We start from the raw sequence: 19,775 nt of genomic DNA on the forward strand, positions 1-19,775 counted from the left end.
CTGCGACAGAGCCTGGATTCGAACCAGGATCTAGTGGCACAGTTAGCACTGCGATGCAGTGCCTTAGACCACTGCGCCACTCAGGACCTACAGACAGTGCACTGATAAACAGTGTGTAGCGTGTGCTTTATTTAGGATAGTTTGACAGCTTACTGAAGTTGTAGACATGTTCTCAGAAATCAGTCCTGAGCGCAGCAGCATCTGACTCGCAGTGTTGCCAACTCCTCAGTAAGGATTTATACTGTCTGCAGTGCAGTACTAGTTTTCATGCACATTTTTTGTTTACTTGAGAAATACGGCACCAAACACATTTGCTAGATGTAAAATTGCGCTACTAAGACCTCCTCAGCAAAAATCGTAGAGAATTCTTTTTCAGACTATTTGAGGGTGCAAAATGTCACACAAAAACTGCAGCAGAAAGAGGGATAAAGGAGTATAGTGGAAAAAAAATCTACCCAGCAAGTTTACAAAGCTACTGATTATTTCCATGCCCACCTGGAGATGTCATTTTGCTGTATTGTGCCAGGTGTTATTTTACCACAGCAGAAGGAAGGAAATGTAAGGACGGATGGTTGTAATTTGCTGTTTGAAAAGAGTCGGCTGATGAGTGTGAAACATCATTATCCTCTGGCAGGCTAGCATGGCTGAAATGGAGTGGGCAGCCATACTAGCAGTCTGCAGAGGAAATGAATGAAGACTTGAGTGCTGGCCATGTTCAGTGATGACATCAATAATTTCCTCATTCAAGTGTTGACTACGGGCACAGAGCAATAACCCTGAATCCATTTTCTGTTCTGAGCTGCTCAGAAGTGCCCTGTATGTCACGGTCGTCGAGGAGTGAAGGAGACCAAGGCGCAGCGTGTGAAACGAACATGGTACTTTATTAAGTTAAAGCACGACAAAACAACAAATCAAAGCGACGAATGTGAAGTCCAATAGTGACAAAGACTAAACAGGAACAATAACCCACAAACCCCACAGGAAAACATACAGAAATAAATATGGCTCCCAATCAGAGATAACGAGCCGACAGCTGACACTCGTTACCTCCGATTGGGAGTCATTGACCAAACCTAGAAATACAACACTTTGACACCCAACATAGAACAAAACCACATAGACTGCACACACCCTGGCTCAACATAATGAGTCCCAGAACCAGGGTGTGACACTGTAAGCAATCTGTTTTTCACTCTCTTTCTTTAACCTGGTGAGACCAAGCATAGATTCCAAATTAGAAAAAAAATATATAAATATTATTACACTTCAGAAATACTACCTTTTTAGAATTTTATAAGTTTGTAGAAAAAAATTCTGGAAACATTGCAAAAATACAACATTGGGCTTCAATGGTAACAAAAATGTGTAGTAAGAAAATTGTTAAATAAAATTTTAATCACATCAAAATGGATCACAAGCATGTACACTACCGGTCAAAAGTTTTAGAACGCCTACTCATTCAAGGGTTTTTCTTTTATCTTTACTATTTTCTACATTGTAGAATAATAGTGAAGACATCAAAACTATGAAATAACACATATGGAATCATGTAGTAACCAAAAAAGTGTTAAACAAATACAAATTATTTTATATTAGAGATTCTTCAAAGTAGCCACCCTTTGCCTTGATGACAGCTTTGCACACTCTTGGCTTTATCTCAACCAGCTTCATGAGGAATGCTTTTCCAACAGTCTTGAAGGAGTTCCCACATATGCTGAGCATTCATCTCAATTGGGTTGAAGTCAGGTGATTGTGGAGACCAGGTCATCTGATGCAGCACTCCATCACACTCCTTGGTCAAATAGCCCTTACACAGCCTGGAGGTGTGTTTTGGGTCATTGTCCTGTTGAAAAACAAATTATAGTCCTACTAAGCACAAACCAGATGGGATGGCATATCGCTGCAGAATGCTGTGGTAGCCATTCTGGTTAAGTGTGCCTTGAATTCTAAATAAATCACAGACAGTGTCACCAGCAAAGCACCCCCACACCATCACACCTCGTCCTCTATGCTTCACGGTGGGAACAACACATGCAGAGATCATCCGTTCACCTACTCGGTGTCTCAAAAAGACACTGCTGTTGGAACCATAAATCTCAAATTTGGACTAAAGAACAGATTTCCAAGCATACCTCTGTCTAATTTGGGTCTTGGGGTGAGGACATTTGGGTGATGGGTGGGGACAGCCATCTGAAATATGTCAGTGTCCCACGCTCCTAAACAATAGCACAGGCATGGAGCTCTGGTGACCTGTGGACCTAGTGGTGACAGACTACTGGCATGGCATGGCCGGGACTGGAGTCATCCTGGTGCACAGGGAGGAGCAGCAGTTTTACTGTACTGTGACCCTTGTGTTAAACAAATGAAAATATATTTTATATTTGAGATTCTTCAAATAGCCACCCTTTGCCTTGATGACAGCTTTGCACACTCTTGGCATTCTATCAACCAGCTTCATGAGGTAGTCACCTGGAATGCATTTCAATTAACAGGTGTGCCTTGTTAACATTACATTTGTGGAATTTCTTTCCTTCTTAATGAGTTTGAGCCAATCAGTTGTGTTGTGATAAGGTAGGGTTGGTATACAGAAGATAGCCCTATTTGGTAAAAGACCAAGTCCATATTATGGCAAGAACAGCTAAAATAAGCAAAGAGAAATGACAGTCCATCATTACTTTAAGACATGAAGGTCAGTCAATACAGAAAATTTCAAGAACTTTGAAAGTTTCTTCAAGTGCAGTCGCAAAAACCATCAAGTGCTATGATGAAACTGGCTCTCATGAGGACCGCCACAGGAAAGGAAGACCCAGAGTTACCTCTGCTGCAGAGGATAAATGAATTAGAGTTACCAGCCTCAGAAATTGCAGCCCAAATAAATTATTCACAGAGTTCAAGTAACAGACACATCTCAACATCAACTGTTCAGAGGAGATTGCGTGAATCAGGCCTTCATGGTGGAATTGCTGCAAAGAAACCACTACTAAAGGACACCAATAAGAAGAAGAGACTTGCTTGGGCCAAGAAACACGAGCAATGGACATTAGACCAGTGGAAATCTGTCCTTTGGTCTGGAGTCCAAATTTGAGATTTTTGGTTGCAACCGCCAAGTCTTTGTGAGACGCAGAGTATGTGAACTGATGATCTCCGCATGTGTGGCTCCCACCGTGAAGAATGGAGGAGGAGGTGTGATGGTGTGGGGGTGCTTTGCTGGTGACACTGTCTGCGATTTATTTAGAATTCAAGACACACTTAACCAGCATGGCTACCACAGCATTCTGCAGTGATACGCCATCCCATCTGGTTTGCGCTTAGTGGGACTATCATTTGTTTTTCAACAGGACAATGACCCAACACATCTCCAGGCTGTGTTAGGGCTATTTGACCAAGAAGGAGAGTGATGGAGTGCTGCATCAGATGACCTGGTCTCAATAATCACTCGACCTCAACCCAATTGAGATGGTTTGGGATGAGTTGGACCGCAGAGTGAAGGAAAAGCAGCCAACAAGTGCTCAGCATATGTGGGAACTCCTTTAAGACTGTTGGAAAAGCATTCCAGGTGAAGCTGGTTGAGAGAATGCCAAGAGTGTGCAAAGCTGTCATCAAGGCAAAGGGTGGCTACTTTGAAGAATATAAAATATATTTTGATTTGTTTAACACTTTGGTTACTACATGATTCCATATGTGTTATTTCCTAGTTTTGATGTATTCACTGTTATTCTGCAATGTGGAAAATAGTAAAAATAAAGAAAACCCCTTGAATGAGTAGGTGTGTCTAGACTTTTGCCTGGTACTGTAAATCCTTGACACTCCATTTAGTATATGTTTAGTTTCGTATGGTATGTATTAATTTGTTGATGTCCATCACTCATTTCGTATGATATGTTACGTATTACAGTTCATATTATATGTCACAAATTTTGCTAAACGTACAATATGTTACAAATTTGAAAACATACAACATGTTACGAATTTGCAAAAAGTATATGTTACGAATTCTAGCTAGGTGTCTAACGTTAGCTAGGTTAGGGGTTAGGGTCAAGTTTAGGAGTTAGGTTAAAGGGTTAAGGTTAGGGTTAGGGAATGGTTAGCTAAAAGGGATATGGTTTGGGGAAGGGTTAGCTAACATGCTAAGTAGTTGCAAAGTAGCAAGTAGTTGAAAAGTTACTAATTAGCTAAAGTTGTCCGTGATGAGATTCAAACTCGCGACCTTTGGGTTGCTAGACATTTGCATTATACGCCCACCCGTCCACCCCGACTTAAGTAATCATCTGTCTTATGTAACCATATCAAACGTAGCATATCATATTAATTTGAGCGCCCTGGATTTACATTTACAACGTTACGTCTAGTCTATGAGACCATGTTGGATTATATAGACCTAATACACAAGTACTGTTTGCTAACAAACGTTTGAACCAGTCTTCAACTTAATTTCTCTCATTCTTTGCAGATGGCATTGAATCTGAAGACTCCTTGCTCCTCTATGACATCATGGCTACAGTCTCTGCCCCTACTCTCCCTCCCTCCGTCCTCCTCCACCTCCCAGAGCTCAACTTCTCCTCCTGCCCCTGTCCATCCATCCAGACACTGAATGCCACCACGCTGCCACCCCCCATCAACCCTCCCTCCTTAGGAATGTCCTGTTTCACAATGACCCTGGGTGGCCTCTCCAACCTCACCGCCCTGGGCATCCTGGCCAAGTCCTATGTCCGCTTCCGACATCGGGCCAAAGCGCCGTTCCTGCTGTTAGTGGGGGCTCTACTGCTAACCGACCTGGCTGGTAATTTGATCCCCGGTGCCTTTGCCCTCCATCTGCACCTGGGTCTGAGTCGGAGGCACAGGGTGGCTGCAGGAGTGCGTGAGCCTGCTGGGGTGTTCTGCCAACTGTTCGGTGCCAGCATGGTGTTCTTCGGCCTGTGCCCTCTATTACTTGGCAGTGCCATGGCCGTGGAGCGTTGTGTGGGCATCACCCAGCCCCTCCTTCACTCTGCCCTGATCACGGTGACCCATGTGCGTCTGGCTGTCCTTCTGCTGCCCTCCCTGGCCCTGCTGCTGGCCGGGCTCCCCCTGGTGGACGTGGGTAGTTACACAACACAGTTCCCTGGTACGTGGTGCTTTCTGAGCGTCCACGGGCCGCTCTCCACGGCCGACGCCAGCCTGGCCCTCACCTTCTCCGGCCTGGGGCTCATTGCGCTCAGCCTCTCCCTGATTTGTAACACCCTGAGTGGGCTGGCTCTGCTGCAGGCCAGGCTCAGCTCCCAGGGCATCAGAACAAACACTACAGCAGCACCAGGTCGATATGGAAGAACCTCCTCCTCCTCTCCCCTACGCTCGCTGGACGTAGAGATGATGGCCCAGTTGACAGTGATCACAATGGTGTCCTGTGTGTGCTGGAGCCCCTTTCTAGTGAGTAGCTAGAGCCCCTACTGACATTTGACCTTGTTTATACTGTAGATGGTTTAACATTGGTAGCCTGCTTATCGTAGGCAAGGCTTTTGCTTGTTTAAACACAGACACATAAGTGTTTCTAAAATTAATAGTAGATTACAACATATTCACCTCATGGATTCAGGCCTGTCTCATACAGTGTGCCTTTCAGTGACCCCCAGTGGATTTTCTGTCCCTAACATATTTCCTAAATAGCTATTCTACAATAGCACATAATCATGAACTACTATACTGCTAACCACATCCATACTTATTCTCACTCCCTCCACCATCACCAGATCTCCATCTCTCTGCTGGTGGGTCAGTTCTACTGCGGTGGGCGAGGCTCCAGCCACACGTTGCGTCAGTCAGAGAGGCTGGTTCTGTTGGGCCTCCGCATGGCCTCCTGGAACCAGATCCTGGACCCCTGGGTCTACATCCTGCTCAGACGGGCTGTGCTGCGAAGGGTCTTCCGTGTCCTCCAGCCAGACACCAGGTCCACCCTGACACAGAGCAGCTCCTGCACTACAGCCTCACGCAGACAGGGGATCGGACTAAACTGACCCATGAATGTATTATTCCCATTTGTGGAGACACTCTCTGTGATGAACTGAGTGAAGAGAGAACTCAAAAACACCAAGTGAAACTGGTTTGAGATGCTGTACATCGATGCATAGGCCTACAGTACAAGTATGTGGACATATTCCCATAGCAGAAGAGCAATTGGCAATCATGGGATAGTCAACTCATTAGAGATGTTTCACTTAGTTTGGTAACCTGTAAACACCAGCAAGTTTATCAGTGTCTAATTTCTACTACTGTATTTGTGTTGTAAAGCTTGTAAACAGAGAGGAAGAGGCGAAGCGAGAGGGTTTACACCGCCCAAAATCTGTCCATGAAAATAAGACCACGAAGTGCGGAATTTTTGTATGAAGGTCAATGAGAGTGTCGAATTTGGTCAACAAAAAGTGTAATTGCTAATTTGATCGAATTGACGTTTCGTAATGGTTAGGTTGTTACACGTGGCATTTCGGCCACTTAGATTTATTTTTCTTTATATCAGAGCGCTTTATCTGCCCTCTCATTGGCTAGAATGGTCCCACCTGATCTCGCCTCCTCTGCCTGCCTTCCATCTTTGAGGACATGTATTTCCATTGTTAGAGCAGTCACTTGAATATCTTGTCATTATAATAGATAATCTTTGTTGTAAACCACCAGACTGAAATGTTTATGTTTACTTTAAATGGCAGCATGGAATTGCTTCATTGTGATTCAAAATAAACAGCTGCTCCTCGACAAAGTTTCATTTCAACATTTGTAGAAAGGATTAGGCTACTGTAGAGGTCAAAACTATTTGACTCATAAGGAAAGTATAGCCTCCCCGAGAGCCTCTGTATGACAAAGTAGAGAATAGATCAGGGCTTTTTGCATCACACACATATATAGTTTCAGTAAGATATCTGTATACAGTACACAGTATTTGTCTGAATGTGACCTAATATTCTCAATATGTAGCAACACTTGGAATCATTGGTCAACTGGATGAAGTGAACCTGAAACAGGCGGGTGAAGAGGCGGATTTTCCTTCATCATCATAACATCGGCCAATGGGATTGAGTCGGTAATTCGATGAGCAGCAAATGGCTGAGTTCACAGAGAAGGAACGATACAATTAGGGCGGTGCTGTTGGTGGTCGTCGCAATGCAATTGTATTCAATATGGAGTACAGAGTAGTGTGATTCTTGTATTTCGGCTACTAGATAAGTATCCATTAGCTGTCTAGTCATTCCATCATTTTAGCCGCTCGGTGGGGAATCTGCTGTTTCGAAACTCTTTAGAGCGCGTAGGCTATGCATTTGATGTTCATAAATGGATACATTGTTAACGTTACAGGAGAGGCGTTGTTCTGATAGCTATTTGGTGTGGTGACAGTTAAACTGTTGTAACATTTGGATACGTATTAATGTAGCAATATTTCAAATGATACATGTTATCCTTGCAACGCATTCAACAGCGTGTGGTGGAGATAATAATTTGTATACAAGCCTGGTAGTGGCTAAAGCGCTATTGAACGTTTTGTAGAATACGAGGTTACTAGGTGAAAGGTTAGGGACACCGTTCTCAAATAGTTCGTCGTCGGGTCGTGTATGATCATAGGTAAGTGACTAGGCCTACGTTCTGTAGGCAACGCTACATTATTTGATTACATTTTTTCCCAGTACACTTTCACTAGCCTGCCTACAACAACAAATAAATCACGGGCCAAACACCTACAGTATGTAATCCTATAAACTGTGCTATAAGGTCGTGGCTACCTTGCATTTAATTGTAATTCATTACACATTTTCACTGTTCAAGTTAGGTAGTCAAGTTAGTCATTTTTATAAGAGAGACTGGTCCAAAAGCACTCTTACCTCTCTCTGTCCTCCACTGCCACGTGTTGTACACCCTCTATCCTAACCCCTCTGCCATTACATTTTAACCGCATGTTGTAGGCCTATATCTCTCTCTCTCAATTATCCCACCCTTTTGAAACTCCTCTCCTCCACTGCTAGGATGCGCAATGCAGCCAGTGCCTCTGTGTCTCTGGGATCGCTGGGTCTGCTGCGTCTCTTCGGGGTCCCCTGGTCCTGGAGCTTTGCAGCAGGCTTCGGGGTCTTTCTGGGCACAGGCGGTTGGAAGTATCTCTACATTGTAGTCCGCACTGCCAAAAGAGACCTCAAGTGAGTGCCTTTAATTTGTTAAGAATGTGTAGTGTGCTTGCTTCAACTTCTCCTACAACCATAAAACATACTTTTAGACTGCTGAAGCAGGTACACACATTTTCTTCAGGAAATGTACCTTTCCTAGTTAGTCATTTTCACCATAGGCAATGGTAAAATAGTAACATTCTCTCACCAATCTCCCTCTCTTTACTCTTTCCAGTGGCCTTTACGTGTTGTTACGAGTCAAGATAGCCTTGTGGCACCACCTACGACGCAACAGCAATATCCCCTCCATATTTGCCCAGACGGTGAAGCAACACCCAAATAAACCTGCCCTCATCTACGACGCCACAGGAGAGACGTGGACCTTCACCCAGCTGGACCTGCTGTCTAACGCTGTGGCCCAATGGGCTCTGGCCCAGGGCTGGGCCCCGGGGGATGTGGTGGCCCTCTTCATGGAGAGCCGGCCCTTGCAGGTGGCCCTCTGGCTGGGCCTGGCTAAGGTGGGGGTGGAGGCGGCCCTCATCAACTTCAACCTGCGGAGGGACGCGCTCCTGCACTGTGTTGGAATGTCTGCGTCCAGAGGGATCGTGTTCGGAGCCGAGCTGGCTGGTGGTAAGTGGGATTCAGAGATGGGGAAATGTGGGGTTTGGGGCCCGTATTCACAAAGTGTCTCAGAGTACTAGTGCTGATCAAGGATCAGGTCCCTCTTACACATTATGATTTAAAAGGCAAAATTGATCCTAAATTAGTCAATGCAGGCTTCTTCTTTCAAGCATTCCAAAGATAATTTCTGATGGCCTGATGCAATATTCCATCTCAGAATTCTGTCTGTCTGTACGTCTGGGTGGGTCAACTGTCTGGCAACAGTCTTACGTCTGCTTATTTCAGAATTCTAGCTATCCTTATAAAGCGTTCCAACAATTTTTTTCTGATGGTCTGTTGCAATATTCCATCTCAGAATTCTGTCTGTCGATTCTGTCTGGGTGGGTCAACATTCTGTCTGGCAGCAGTGTTCCATCTGCTAATGTCAGTATTCTGTCTGGCTTTCTGTTTGTCTGAGTCTTGTCTGTGTCAACATTATGTTCTGTCTGCTAATGACATTTGTTTTGTTGCACTTTTTTTTGTCAACATTCTATGCATAATGCATCAGTACTCTATCTTTCTTGTAATGATTAGTTGTCTCTTTCATTGACCAGGTAGTTAATCGATAACTACCTTTCAATTCTGTTTTCACTTTCCCAGTGAAAGTCCCCTTCTGAAATATCCTATGGCTCACTCCTCTACTCTCCCTCCTCTATCGCTCTCTCTCTCCCTATCTCTCCTCTCTCTGCCTCCCTCCCTCTCCTTCCTCTCTCTCTCCTTCTGCCTCCTCTTTCTCTCCCTCCTCTCTCTCTTTCTCTCCCTCGATCTCTCTCCCTCCTGTCTTTCTTTGTCTTCTCAGCCATGTTGGAGGTGAGCTCATCCCTGAGCCCGTCGATGGTGCGGTTTTGTACAGGAGAGCTCAGTGTAGACTGTCTGGCCTCCCTGGCTGCCCAGAATCTGGACCCTATCCTGGCCTCGGCCCCTACACTGCCCCCTCCTCCCTGCATCCCACCCAAGAGCTTCAATGGTGAGTGTCCTCCTTCCCCTCACATCTTATTGTTCATCCAGTCTCTTATAACTTACAGATACATGTGGCTGGACACTTATATTGTGTATAACCTCATAATACTACACACTACTATGCTCTTTGCTGCCAAGGTAACTTAGACCTCACAATCTCTGGCCAGTCTCCAACAAGATAAAATGTATCTCGCCATATGTAAAACAGTTTAGCTAGAGTCCACAACTATCTGCTAATACCCATCTCACATTGACAGCTTAGTAGTTCAGAGCTGACGGGTAAAATGATCCCACAAGAAAAATTTGATCTGTATTCCATGGAGTGTATTCCACATGAATATTCCACTGTCATCCTCACTTTCTCAAGTGAAATAAAACAGTTCAGCCACTTTTCCTTGTCACTCACTATCTCACTCAGACAAAGAGCTGTAATTACCAAGACTAAATTGGAAGCCCTAAGATGATTGATCCATCCCGATTTTCCTGGTGATTTTTGTATTCTACTCAGTCCTGGTAATTTTTTGGTATGCGTGTCACAGATACAGTCTAGGGCAGATGTGGCTTTGATTGACAGCTCCAGGTGTCAGCTGAGCTCTGAGTCACTAAATCATGTTTTAGTATGAACTTATCTCCAGGGCAAATTAACTTCTTCTCACATACCCTCAGCCAATTCCATGTATTTTATCTATTCCGGTAGTAGCATACCTGATTTAACCTGTCAACTAATCATCAAGCCCTTGATTAGTTGTATCAGGTGTGCTAGAACAGGAGTATATCTAATAATTGGAACAGGCTGGGGGTACTCAAGGAGAGATTTGGGAAGCTTTCTCTAGGACATTGCTTAGTCAGTCTCAGGCATATCAGTGGGCAGCCCAGTCAGTCAGCTGGCCATCCCGGAGAGTGTTATGGAGATGCTGGGTTTTGCTAAATGGCCTCTCTGGGGTCTCTGTGCTCTCATCAGATGTGTTGTGAGGACAGTGTGTGTTTGTGGGTGTCAGCATCTTGGTTTGTGTGGGTACCAGTGGCCACTTGTCTCTCTGTGGTTGTGAGTGTCAGTCTCACTGTTGTAAATAGAATGTGTTGTTTCAGTCATGTTATTTAACCTTCCCTTCCTCTCTCCATCCTCCTCTTCCCCCCGTCCTTTTCTTCACCCTCTGCTCCTCTCTTCTCTCCATCCTCCCCCACAACCGCCAACCCAAACAGATCGTCTGTTCTATATATACACCTCAGGCACCACAGGACTCCCTAAAGCAGCCATAGTGGTGCACAGTCGGTGAGTCTCTGTCTCAGCACCCTAATGCCCAGCAGCGATACACTTGTCTGGTGTGTTTCTGCGTATGATGATTCCCAATGCTACAGCATAGCTTAGCACCCACTGCATTCATGTATTTGATTATTGAATCCCTTTTGTGTTGTTCTATCTCCAGGTATTACCGTATCGCTGCGTTTGGCTACCATGCTTTCCGCATGCACCAGGATGACATCATCTACGACTGCCTTCCCCTCTACCACTCTGCAGGTGTGTGTCTTCTCTTCATCCATCTCTGGCTTCATCTTTCTCTCCATCTTTGTTTCTGTCCCACCACCTTCCACCGTCTTTCAGGAGTCATTTGGTCTGACAGTGTGGTCCTGATTCTCCTGTCCTCTCACCTGTCACCCTCACTGGCTGGCCCATGTTCGTCTCCTGTACAGGTAACATCATGGGTGTAGGCCAGTGTCTCATCAATGGACTCACTGTGGTGGTGAAGAAGAAATTCTCAGCCAGTCGCTTCTGGGAAGATTGCATCAAGCACGACTGCACTGTAAGTAGAAAAAAAGCTTATGTACAGTTTTTTGTTATTTTTTTTTCACCTTTATTTAACCAGGTAAGCCAGTTGAGAACAAGTTCTCATTTACAACTGCGACCTGGCCAAGATAAAGCAAAGCAGTGCGATTAAAAACAACAACACAGAGTTACATATGGGGTAAAACAAAACATAAATTCAAAAATACAACCGAAAATATATATACAGTGTGTGCAAATGTAGCAAGTAATGGAGGTAAGGCAATAAATAGGCAATAGTGCAAAATAATTACAATTAGTATTAACACTGGAATGATAGATGTGCAAGAGATGATGTGCAAATAGAGAAACTGGGGTAAAAATGAGCAAAATAAATAACAATATAGGGATGAGGTAGTTGGGTGGGCTAATTTCAGATGGGCTGTGTACATGTGCAGTGATCGGTAAGGTGCTCTGACAACTGATGCTTAAAGTTAGTGAGGGAGATAAGTCTCCAGCTTCAGAGATTTTTGCAATTCGTTCCAGTCATTGGCAGCAGAGAACTGGAAGGAATGGCGGCCAAAGGAGGTGTTGGCTTTGGGGATGACCAGTGAGATATACCTGCTGGAGCGCATACTACGGGTGGGTGTTGCTATGGTGACCAATGAGCTAAGATAAGGCAGGGATTTGCCTAGCAGTGATTTATGGTCTGGCCTGGAGCCAGTGGGTTTGGCGACGAACATGTAGTGAGGACCAGCCAACAAGAGCGTACAGGTCACAGTGGTGGGTAGTATATGGGGCTTTGGAGACAAAACGGATGGCACTGTGATAGACTACATCCAATTTGCTGAGTAGAGTGTAGGAGGCTATTTTGTAAATGACATTGCCGAAGTCAAGGATCGGTAGGATAGTCAGTTTTATGAGGGAATGTTTGGCAGCATGAGTGAAGGAGGCTTTGTTGCGAAATAGGAAGCCGTTTCTAGATTTAACTTTGGATTGGAGATTCTTAATGTGAGTCTGGAAGGAGAGTTTACAGTCTAATCAGACACCTAGGTATTTGTAGTTGTCCACATACTCTAGGTCAGACCCGTCGAGAGTAGTGATTCTAGTCGGGTGGGCGGGTGCCAGCAGCGTTCGATTGAAGAGCATGCATTTAGTTTTACTAGTGTTTAAGCGCAGTTGGAGGCTACTGAAGGAGTGTTGTATGGCATTGAAGCTCGTTTGGAGGTTTGTTAACACAGTGTCCAATGAAGGACCAGATGTATACAAAATGGTGTCGTCTGCATAGAGGTGGATCTGAGAGTCACCAGCAGCAAGAGCGACATCATTGATATACACGGAGAAAAGAGTCAGCCCAAGAATTGAAGTCTGTGGCACCCCCATAGAGACTGCCATAGGTCCAGATAACAGGCCCTCCGATTTGACACATTGAACTCTATCTGAGAAGTAGTTGGTGAACCAGGCGAGGCAGTCATTTGAGAAACCAAGGCTATTTAGTCTGCCAATAAGAATGCCGGGGTTGACAGAGTCGAAAGCCTTGGCCAGGTCGATGAAGACGGCTGCACAGTACTGTCTATTATCGATTGCGGTTATAATATCGTTTAGGACCTTGAGCGTAGCTGAAGTGCACCCATGACCAGCTCGGAAACCGGATTGCATAGCGGAGAAGGTACGGTGGGATTCGAAATGGTCGGTGATCTGTTTTGTTAACTTGGCTTTCAAAAACTTTCGAAAGGCAGGGCAGGATGGATATAGGTCTGTAACAGTTTGGATCTAGAGTGTCACCCCCTTTGAAGAGGGGGATGACCGCGGCAGCTTTCCAATCTCTGGGGATCTCAGACGTTACGAAAGAGAGGTTGAACAGGCTAGTAATAGGGGTTGCGACAATTTCGGCAGCTAGTTTTAGAAAGAAAGGGTCCAGATTGTCTAGCCCAGATGATTTGTAGGGGTCCAGATTTTGCAGCTCTTTCAGAACATCAGCAAGTTGCAGCGGAGGGTGCAGAGCTTGTGGCCGGGGTAGTGGTAGCCAGGTGGAAAGCATGGCCAGCCATACATACACCTTAGCCAAATACATTTAAACAGTTTTTCACAATTCCTGACATTTAGGCCAAGGAAAAAATCCCTGTCTTAGGTCAGTTAGGATCACCACTTTATTTTAAGAATGTGAAATGTCAGAATAATAGTAGAGAGTGATTTATTTCAGCTTTTATTTCTTTCATCACATTCCCAGTGGGTCAGAAGTTTACATGCACTCAATTAGTATTTGGTAGCATTGCCTTTAAATTGTTTAACTTTGGTCAAACGTTTCGGGTAGCTTTCCACAATAAGTTGGGTGAATTTTGGCCCATTCCTCCTGACAGAGCTGGTGTAACTGAGTCAGGTTTGTAGGCCTCCTTGCTAGCACATGCTTTTTCAGTTCTGCCCACACATTTTCTATAGGATTGAGGTCAGGGCTTTGTGATGGCCACTCCAATACCTTGACTTTGTTGTCCTTAAGCCATTTTGCCACAACTTTGGAAGTATGCTTGGGGTCATTGTCCATTTGGAAGACCCATTTGCAACTAAGCTCTAACACATGATGCCATCTATTTTGTGAAGTGCACCAGTCCCTCCTGCAGCAAAGCACCCCCACAGCATGATACTGCCACCCTCGTGCTTCACGGTTGGGATGGTGTTCTTCGGGTTGCAAGCCATCCCCTTTTTCCTCCAAACATAACGATGGTCATTATGGCCAAACAGTTCTATTTTTGTTTCATCAGACCAGAGGACATTTCTCCAAAAAGTACGATCTTTGTGCCCATGTGCAGTTGCAAACCGTAGTCTGGATTTTTTTATGGCGGTTTTGGAGCAGTGGCTTCTTCCTTGCTGAGCGGCCTTTCAGGTTATGTCGATATAGGACTCGTTTTACTGTGGATATAGCTACTTTTGTACCTGTTTCCTCCAGCATCTTCACAAGGTCCTTTGCTGTTGTTCTGGGATTGATTTGCACTTTTCGCACCGAGGTACGTTCATCTCTAGGAGACAGAACGCGTCTCCTTCCTGAGCGGTATGAAGGCTGCGTGGTCCCATGGTGTTTATACTTGCGTACAATTGTTTGTACAGATGAACGTGGTACCTTCAGGCGTTTGGAAATTGCTCCCAAGGATGAACCAGACTGGTGGAGGTCTACAATTTTTTTCTGAGGTCTTGGCTGATTTCTTTTGATTTCCCCATGATGTCAAGACAAGAGGCACTGAGTTTGAAGGTAGGCCTTGAAATACATCCACAGGTACACCTCTAATTGACTCAAATGAGGTCAATTAGCCTACCAGAAGCTTCTAAAGCTATGACATCATTTTCTGGAATTTTCCAAGCTGTTTAAAGGCACCGTCAACTTAGTGTATGTAAACTTCTGACCCACTGGAATTGTGATACAGTGAATTATAAGTGAAATAATCCGTCTGTAAACAATTGTTTGAAAAATTACTTGTGTCATACACAAAGTATGTCCTAACCGACTTGCCAAAACTATAGTTTGTTAACAAGAAATGTGTGGAGTGGTTGAAAAATGAGTTTTAATGACTCCAACCTAAGTGTATGTAAACTTCTGACTTCAACTGTATCTTATTCTATGAGGATAGGAACAACACCTGACTTGAGTGGTCGATATGCAGCTATATGATTTTTTGATTGAAACCCGCATTGAATTTAAATCTGATTTATACGCTGTTCCCCATCCGTCCACTAGGTGGTACAGTACATAGGGGAGATCTGTCGCTACCTGCTGTCCCAGCCGGTGCGGCCATCTGAGAAGGGTCACCGGGTTCGCCTGGCCGTGGGGAATGGGCTACGCCCTAGCGTCTGGGAGGCCTTCACCGAGCGCTTCGGGGTGGCCCAGGTCGGGGAGTTCTACGGAGCCACCGAATGCAACTGTAGCATCGCCAACATGGACGGCAAGGTAAGGGGTCATGGGCAATGTCATCAACTGCCTCAATCAACAATTATGTAAATAATAGAGAGCAATATGTTTTTGCTAAAGTTGCAACTTTTGTAGAGCCACAATTCAATGTGGTGTACCTCAAGGATCTATTCCTGGGCCATTATTATTTCTTATTTACATAAAGATCTTCCTGCGGTATCAAATACTTTTTATGTCTTCTCCACTGTCCAGGTGGGAGCTTGTGGGTTCAACAGCCGCATCCTTCCCAACGTGTACCCCATCCGCCTCATGAAGGTGGATGAGGAGACCACGGAGCTGGTGCGGGACAGGCACGGCCTGTGTGTGCCCTGCCGCCCTGGTAAGTAAATGGGCACCGATATCAAAAGTCTACATTTTTAGACACGATATCGAATAAATATAGGAATTTTACAAAACCAACTGTGTGAATGTTAACTTGGGTAACTGTAAAGCATGTTGTGAAAAAGTTATGTAAAAAGGGATTCATAACTATGCTTGGATTGATTGACCTCTCCATGTACCTCCTCCTATCTTCAGGGGAGCCAGGGCTGCTGGTGGGAAGGATCAACCAACAGGACCCGCTACGGAGGTTTGATGGCTACGCCAACCAGGACGACACCAGGAAGAAGATTGCCAACAACGTCTTCAAGAAAAACGACTCTGCATATCTGTCAGGTAAACCCACAGGCCCTTAGTGTGATTAAACAATAACAATGGATTTCTTATGTTTACTTGGGTTATCATACTTGGAATTCATGCTATTATTATATCAGTCCTTATCTTCTCATTATCTTTACCACAATGTAATATGTCATCAACTCACCTCGCTCTACCTCCTCCCAGGGGATGTGTTGGTGATGGATGAGCTGGGCTACATGTACTTCCGGGACCGCAGTGGGGACACGTTCCGCTGGAGAGGAGAGAACGTCTCCACCACCGAGGTGGAGGGAACACTGAGTGGTCTGCTGGGCCAGGCTGATGTGGCTGTGTATGGGGTATCTGTACCAGGTGAGATGAAGTTCAGACTCTATGTGCACCATTTTACATGTATGATAGTGACAGGTGGTGAAACAAGGAGTTACTCTTCCACTTAAAGGCCCAGTGCAGTCAAACTTCAGTTTTTTCTGTTTGCATGGGTGGAGTTTTGGCTTGCCTGGTGCCATCACCAGGCGGTAAATCTAGTTAATCGACCAATAACAGCGTTCCAAACCTCTCTGCCAGTAACAGCTAGTTTTCAGTTGTCCCCTCTCCACTCAAACCACTCCCAGACAAAATTCTTGCTTGAGAAATAGTTTTTTGCTAAAAAGCTATTTGTTTATTTTTGACAATTTTGAATGGAACCCAGAAATGATTTGATATTGATGTAAAATCAGCTGTATTGGGCCTTTTAAATGTTGATTTGACTGCATTGTCCCTGTCAAATAAATGTAAAACTCGACCAGTCAACAGGGGGGTTGAGTGATGAGGAAGACTTTGCAGCATGGTGCAGCCTGACGTGTTTGTTTGTCTCCCCGTAGATGTGGAAGGTAAGGCAGGGATGGCTGCCATCGCAGACCCAACAGGGACATTTGACTGTGATGCGTTCCTGCGAGAGGTCCAACAGGCCCTGCCCCCTTACGCCCGCCCCGTGTTCCTACGCATTTCCCCACAAGTAGACACCACAGGTGAGTGGACTGGACTAATTCTGGCTAATTCTAATGTGAAATATCGATCAATTGTGTTTTTTATAAGGCCTTGCATGAAGCATCTAATGCTCATTCCAAGAAATAATGGAATATATTAATGAATATATTAATGGCCTATTATCTTTGTTTCCCTCTCCTAGGTACCTTTAAAATCCAGAAGACCCGGTTTCAGAGGGAGGGATACGACCCGCGCATATCAACCGACCAGATCTACTTTTTGAACTCCAGAGCAGGGCGTTATGAGGCTGTGAATGAGGAGCTACACAGTGCTATAGTGGAGGGTAGGATGGCTCTATGAGATGATGGACTACTTTAAGCTGGGTGTACACTACACGTTTATGAGGCTGCTTTGAGCCACAGCTCGTTGTAGTTACGTTAAATCTAATCACATCATTGTTTTCGCGAGATAGCGTGGTATAGACAATCCTCACGACCAAGTGAAGATTCTTGTTCCATGTGACCCCTGTCTGTGCCACATCGTTTAGTGTGCGCACCACTACGTTGGCAAGACAAAAAAACTACAGGAAAGACAGTCGTTTAATGTGAGAGGCTCAGCGATGTTAGGATTTTGAAAGTCATGTAGTGTACACCCAGCTTTAGGAGAGTGACTGTCAAGGTGTCAGATACTGCAGACGGAGTGGAAAAGCCTTATCATGCCGTTATAATGCATTTTAAGACTTGTCTTAAGCATGTATGACCCCTTATAATGTCTTATAGTCAACTCATAATGATCCTGTCTAAATACCAGAATTTTTTTGTCAGTTTATATTTTGATACGTTGCGAAAAAATAACATAGTATAAGCTTTACTATAAACCATTATAAAGGCTTGTGTGCTTATAACATGTTTATAAAGCATTACACCTGCAGGCTTTAAATAGTGTTATTGCCGACATCTCCATGTATCAGTGTTTCTCCCTACACCAGCACCCTGGATCTAGACTAGATCAGGGGACTGAAGGGCTACTGATCAATCAATAGGAAAACCTTAACTGTTACAAAACAATGTTTTAACACTGTATCAATAACATCCAAGGACAAGGTTGTACGAGGGCATTTTCCCCCGTTTTATTTCGTCATTTGTGTTGTTTCTTAGTTTAGCCAAATGAAAACTTTCAAGCCTTCAACACTACAATGCACATAGAGTAGAGTAAGTTTTTACTTGAAATCAGGACATCTGTTACAATGACAGCATTTGTCTTTGTTACAAAAGACTGTAAAAGAGATGAGAGCTGTGATTGAATATACTGCAGTCGTTGAGATATCAGTCTCTTGAAGAATATTGTGTTACAGGCTATTTGCTCCTAACCTTGTAATAGTTGTGTGCCACGAACACCACCATGTAATAGAACAAAATACTTAACAGATTTTAGCAATACTTGAGTGTCCATGTTGGATGAGGTGTTACTACCTGTGTAGTATGATAGAACATGACGCAGCTAAACATGCCTCTTATTCCAAACACTAACTAACCGTAGAAGTTTAGATTGCGAGATGACATCATTTTACTTAAAACTAAAGCCGATCACTTAACATGTTTGAAGTAATGGATGATGTGCACTTACTGACCACTCAGGTTCACACACATTGATATTATGTGCCTTGTGGAAGCCCTGTGTGTGTCCTGAAACGATTGGGGTGGTATGCTTAACCTGACTAAGGAACTCCAATACAGAAGAAAGAACATTATTTAAACAATATCTTGACAATCTGTCAGTAAGTCAGCGATCATGTGTGCCCTATTATGTAATAAAGCATTTTCTCAGAGTAATATTGTAGATATAATTGATTGTGAACATTATTCTAGCTCTCCATTTCCATACATTTGTTTAGGTGTAACTCAAAAATAAAGGTTTGTAAAAGACACCAGTGTTATGTTGTGATTCAGAACAGAGTTATAAGGGCTCTGGCATTCTAGGACAAACTTGGGGGCTGCTAACTAGTTTCTACCTATTTCAAGACTTGGTACTTTTCAAGTCAACATGTACACTGACTGTACAAAACATTAGGAATGCCTACTCTTTCCATGACAGACTGACCAGATGAATCCAGGTGAAAGCTGAGATGCCTTATTTATGTCACCTGTTAAATCCACTTCAATCAGTGTATATGAAGGGGAGGAGACAGGTTAAAGAAGGATTTTTAAGCCTTGAAACAATTGAGACAAGTATTGTGTATGTGTGCCATTCAGATGGTGAATGGGCAAGACAAAATATGTAAGTGCCTTTGAATGGGGTATGGTAGTAGGTGTGTTTAGAACGGTGACGCTGCTGGGTTTCACACGCTCAACAGTTTCCCATGTGTATCAAGAATGGTCCACCACCCAAAGGACATCCAGCCAACTTGACCCAACTGTGGGATACATTGGATTCAACATGGGCCAGCATCCCTGTGGAATGCTTTCTACACTTTGTGGAGTCCATGCCTTGACGAATTGAGGCTGTTCTGAGGGCAAAAGTGGTTCAAATCAATATTAGGAAGATGTTCCTAATGTTTGGTATACTCTGTGTATATCTTCTGTAGACACATAATACTCACAAACATATGACCATTACATGCTTTATTCCAGACTGTCCCTTCCAAGTGATCAGCCTTTATCTTCTAGGACTAGGTAGTAAACACAACTAGATTGATATCTGTAAGTAACTGAGCCTC

The 19,775-nt window shown here is 44.2% G+C and overlaps 2 protein-coding genes across 2 annotated transcripts; both read left to right on the forward strand.

Annotated features, from left to right (window-relative positions):
* Positions 1-4,635: 4,635 nt before the first annotated feature.
* LOC311103203 (prostaglandin E2 receptor EP1 subtype-like) lies at positions 4,636-5,990 on the forward strand (the record flags this gene model as incomplete). Its single annotated transcript, XM_084144750.1, has 2 exons — positions 4,636-5,406; positions 5,727-5,990. 2 exons carry the CDS (start codon positions 4,636-4,638, stop codon positions 5,988-5,990), a joined length of 1,035 nt encoding a protein of 344 aa, XP_084000876.1.
* A 1,135-nt stretch (positions 5,991-7,125) lies between these two features.
* Positions 7,126-18,986, forward strand: LOC311103942 (long-chain fatty acid transport protein 1-like). The gene is made up of 13 exons (XM_084145576.1): positions 7,126-7,584; positions 7,983-8,150; positions 8,353-8,747; positions 9,577-9,744; positions 10,941-11,010; positions 11,165-11,256; positions 11,430-11,539; positions 15,227-15,436; positions 15,650-15,776; positions 15,974-16,111; positions 16,280-16,444; positions 16,954-17,100; positions 17,262-18,986. The coding sequence occupies exons 2-13, from the start codon at positions 7,984-7,986 to the stop codon at positions 17,417-17,419; spliced, it is 1,947 nt and encodes a 648-aa protein (XP_084001702.1). The 5' UTR covers positions 7,126-7,584; position 7,983; the 3' UTR covers positions 17,420-18,986.
* The last annotated feature ends 789 nt before the right edge of the window (positions 18,987-19,775 follow it).

Source organism: Coregonus lavaretus, assembly GCF_964263955.1.
Source record: "Coregonus lavaretus genome assembly, chromosome: 28".
Taxonomy (NCBI): domain Eukaryota; kingdom Metazoa; phylum Chordata; class Actinopteri; order Salmoniformes; family Salmonidae; genus Coregonus; species Coregonus lavaretus.

Coding starts and splice junctions, on each gene's coding strand:
- LOC311103942 (XM_084145576.1), top strand. CDS start 7,984: ATGCGCAATGCAGCCAGTGCCTCTGTGTCTCTGGGATCGCTGGGTCTG. Junction 9,745..10,940: donor CCCACCCAAGAGCTTCAATG/GTGAGTGTCCTC, acceptor CAACCCAAACAG/ATCGTCTGTTCTATATATAC. Junction 11,257..11,429: donor TCCCCTCTACCACTCTGCAG/GTGTGTGTCTTC, acceptor TCTCCTGTACAG/GTAACATCATGGGTGTAGGC.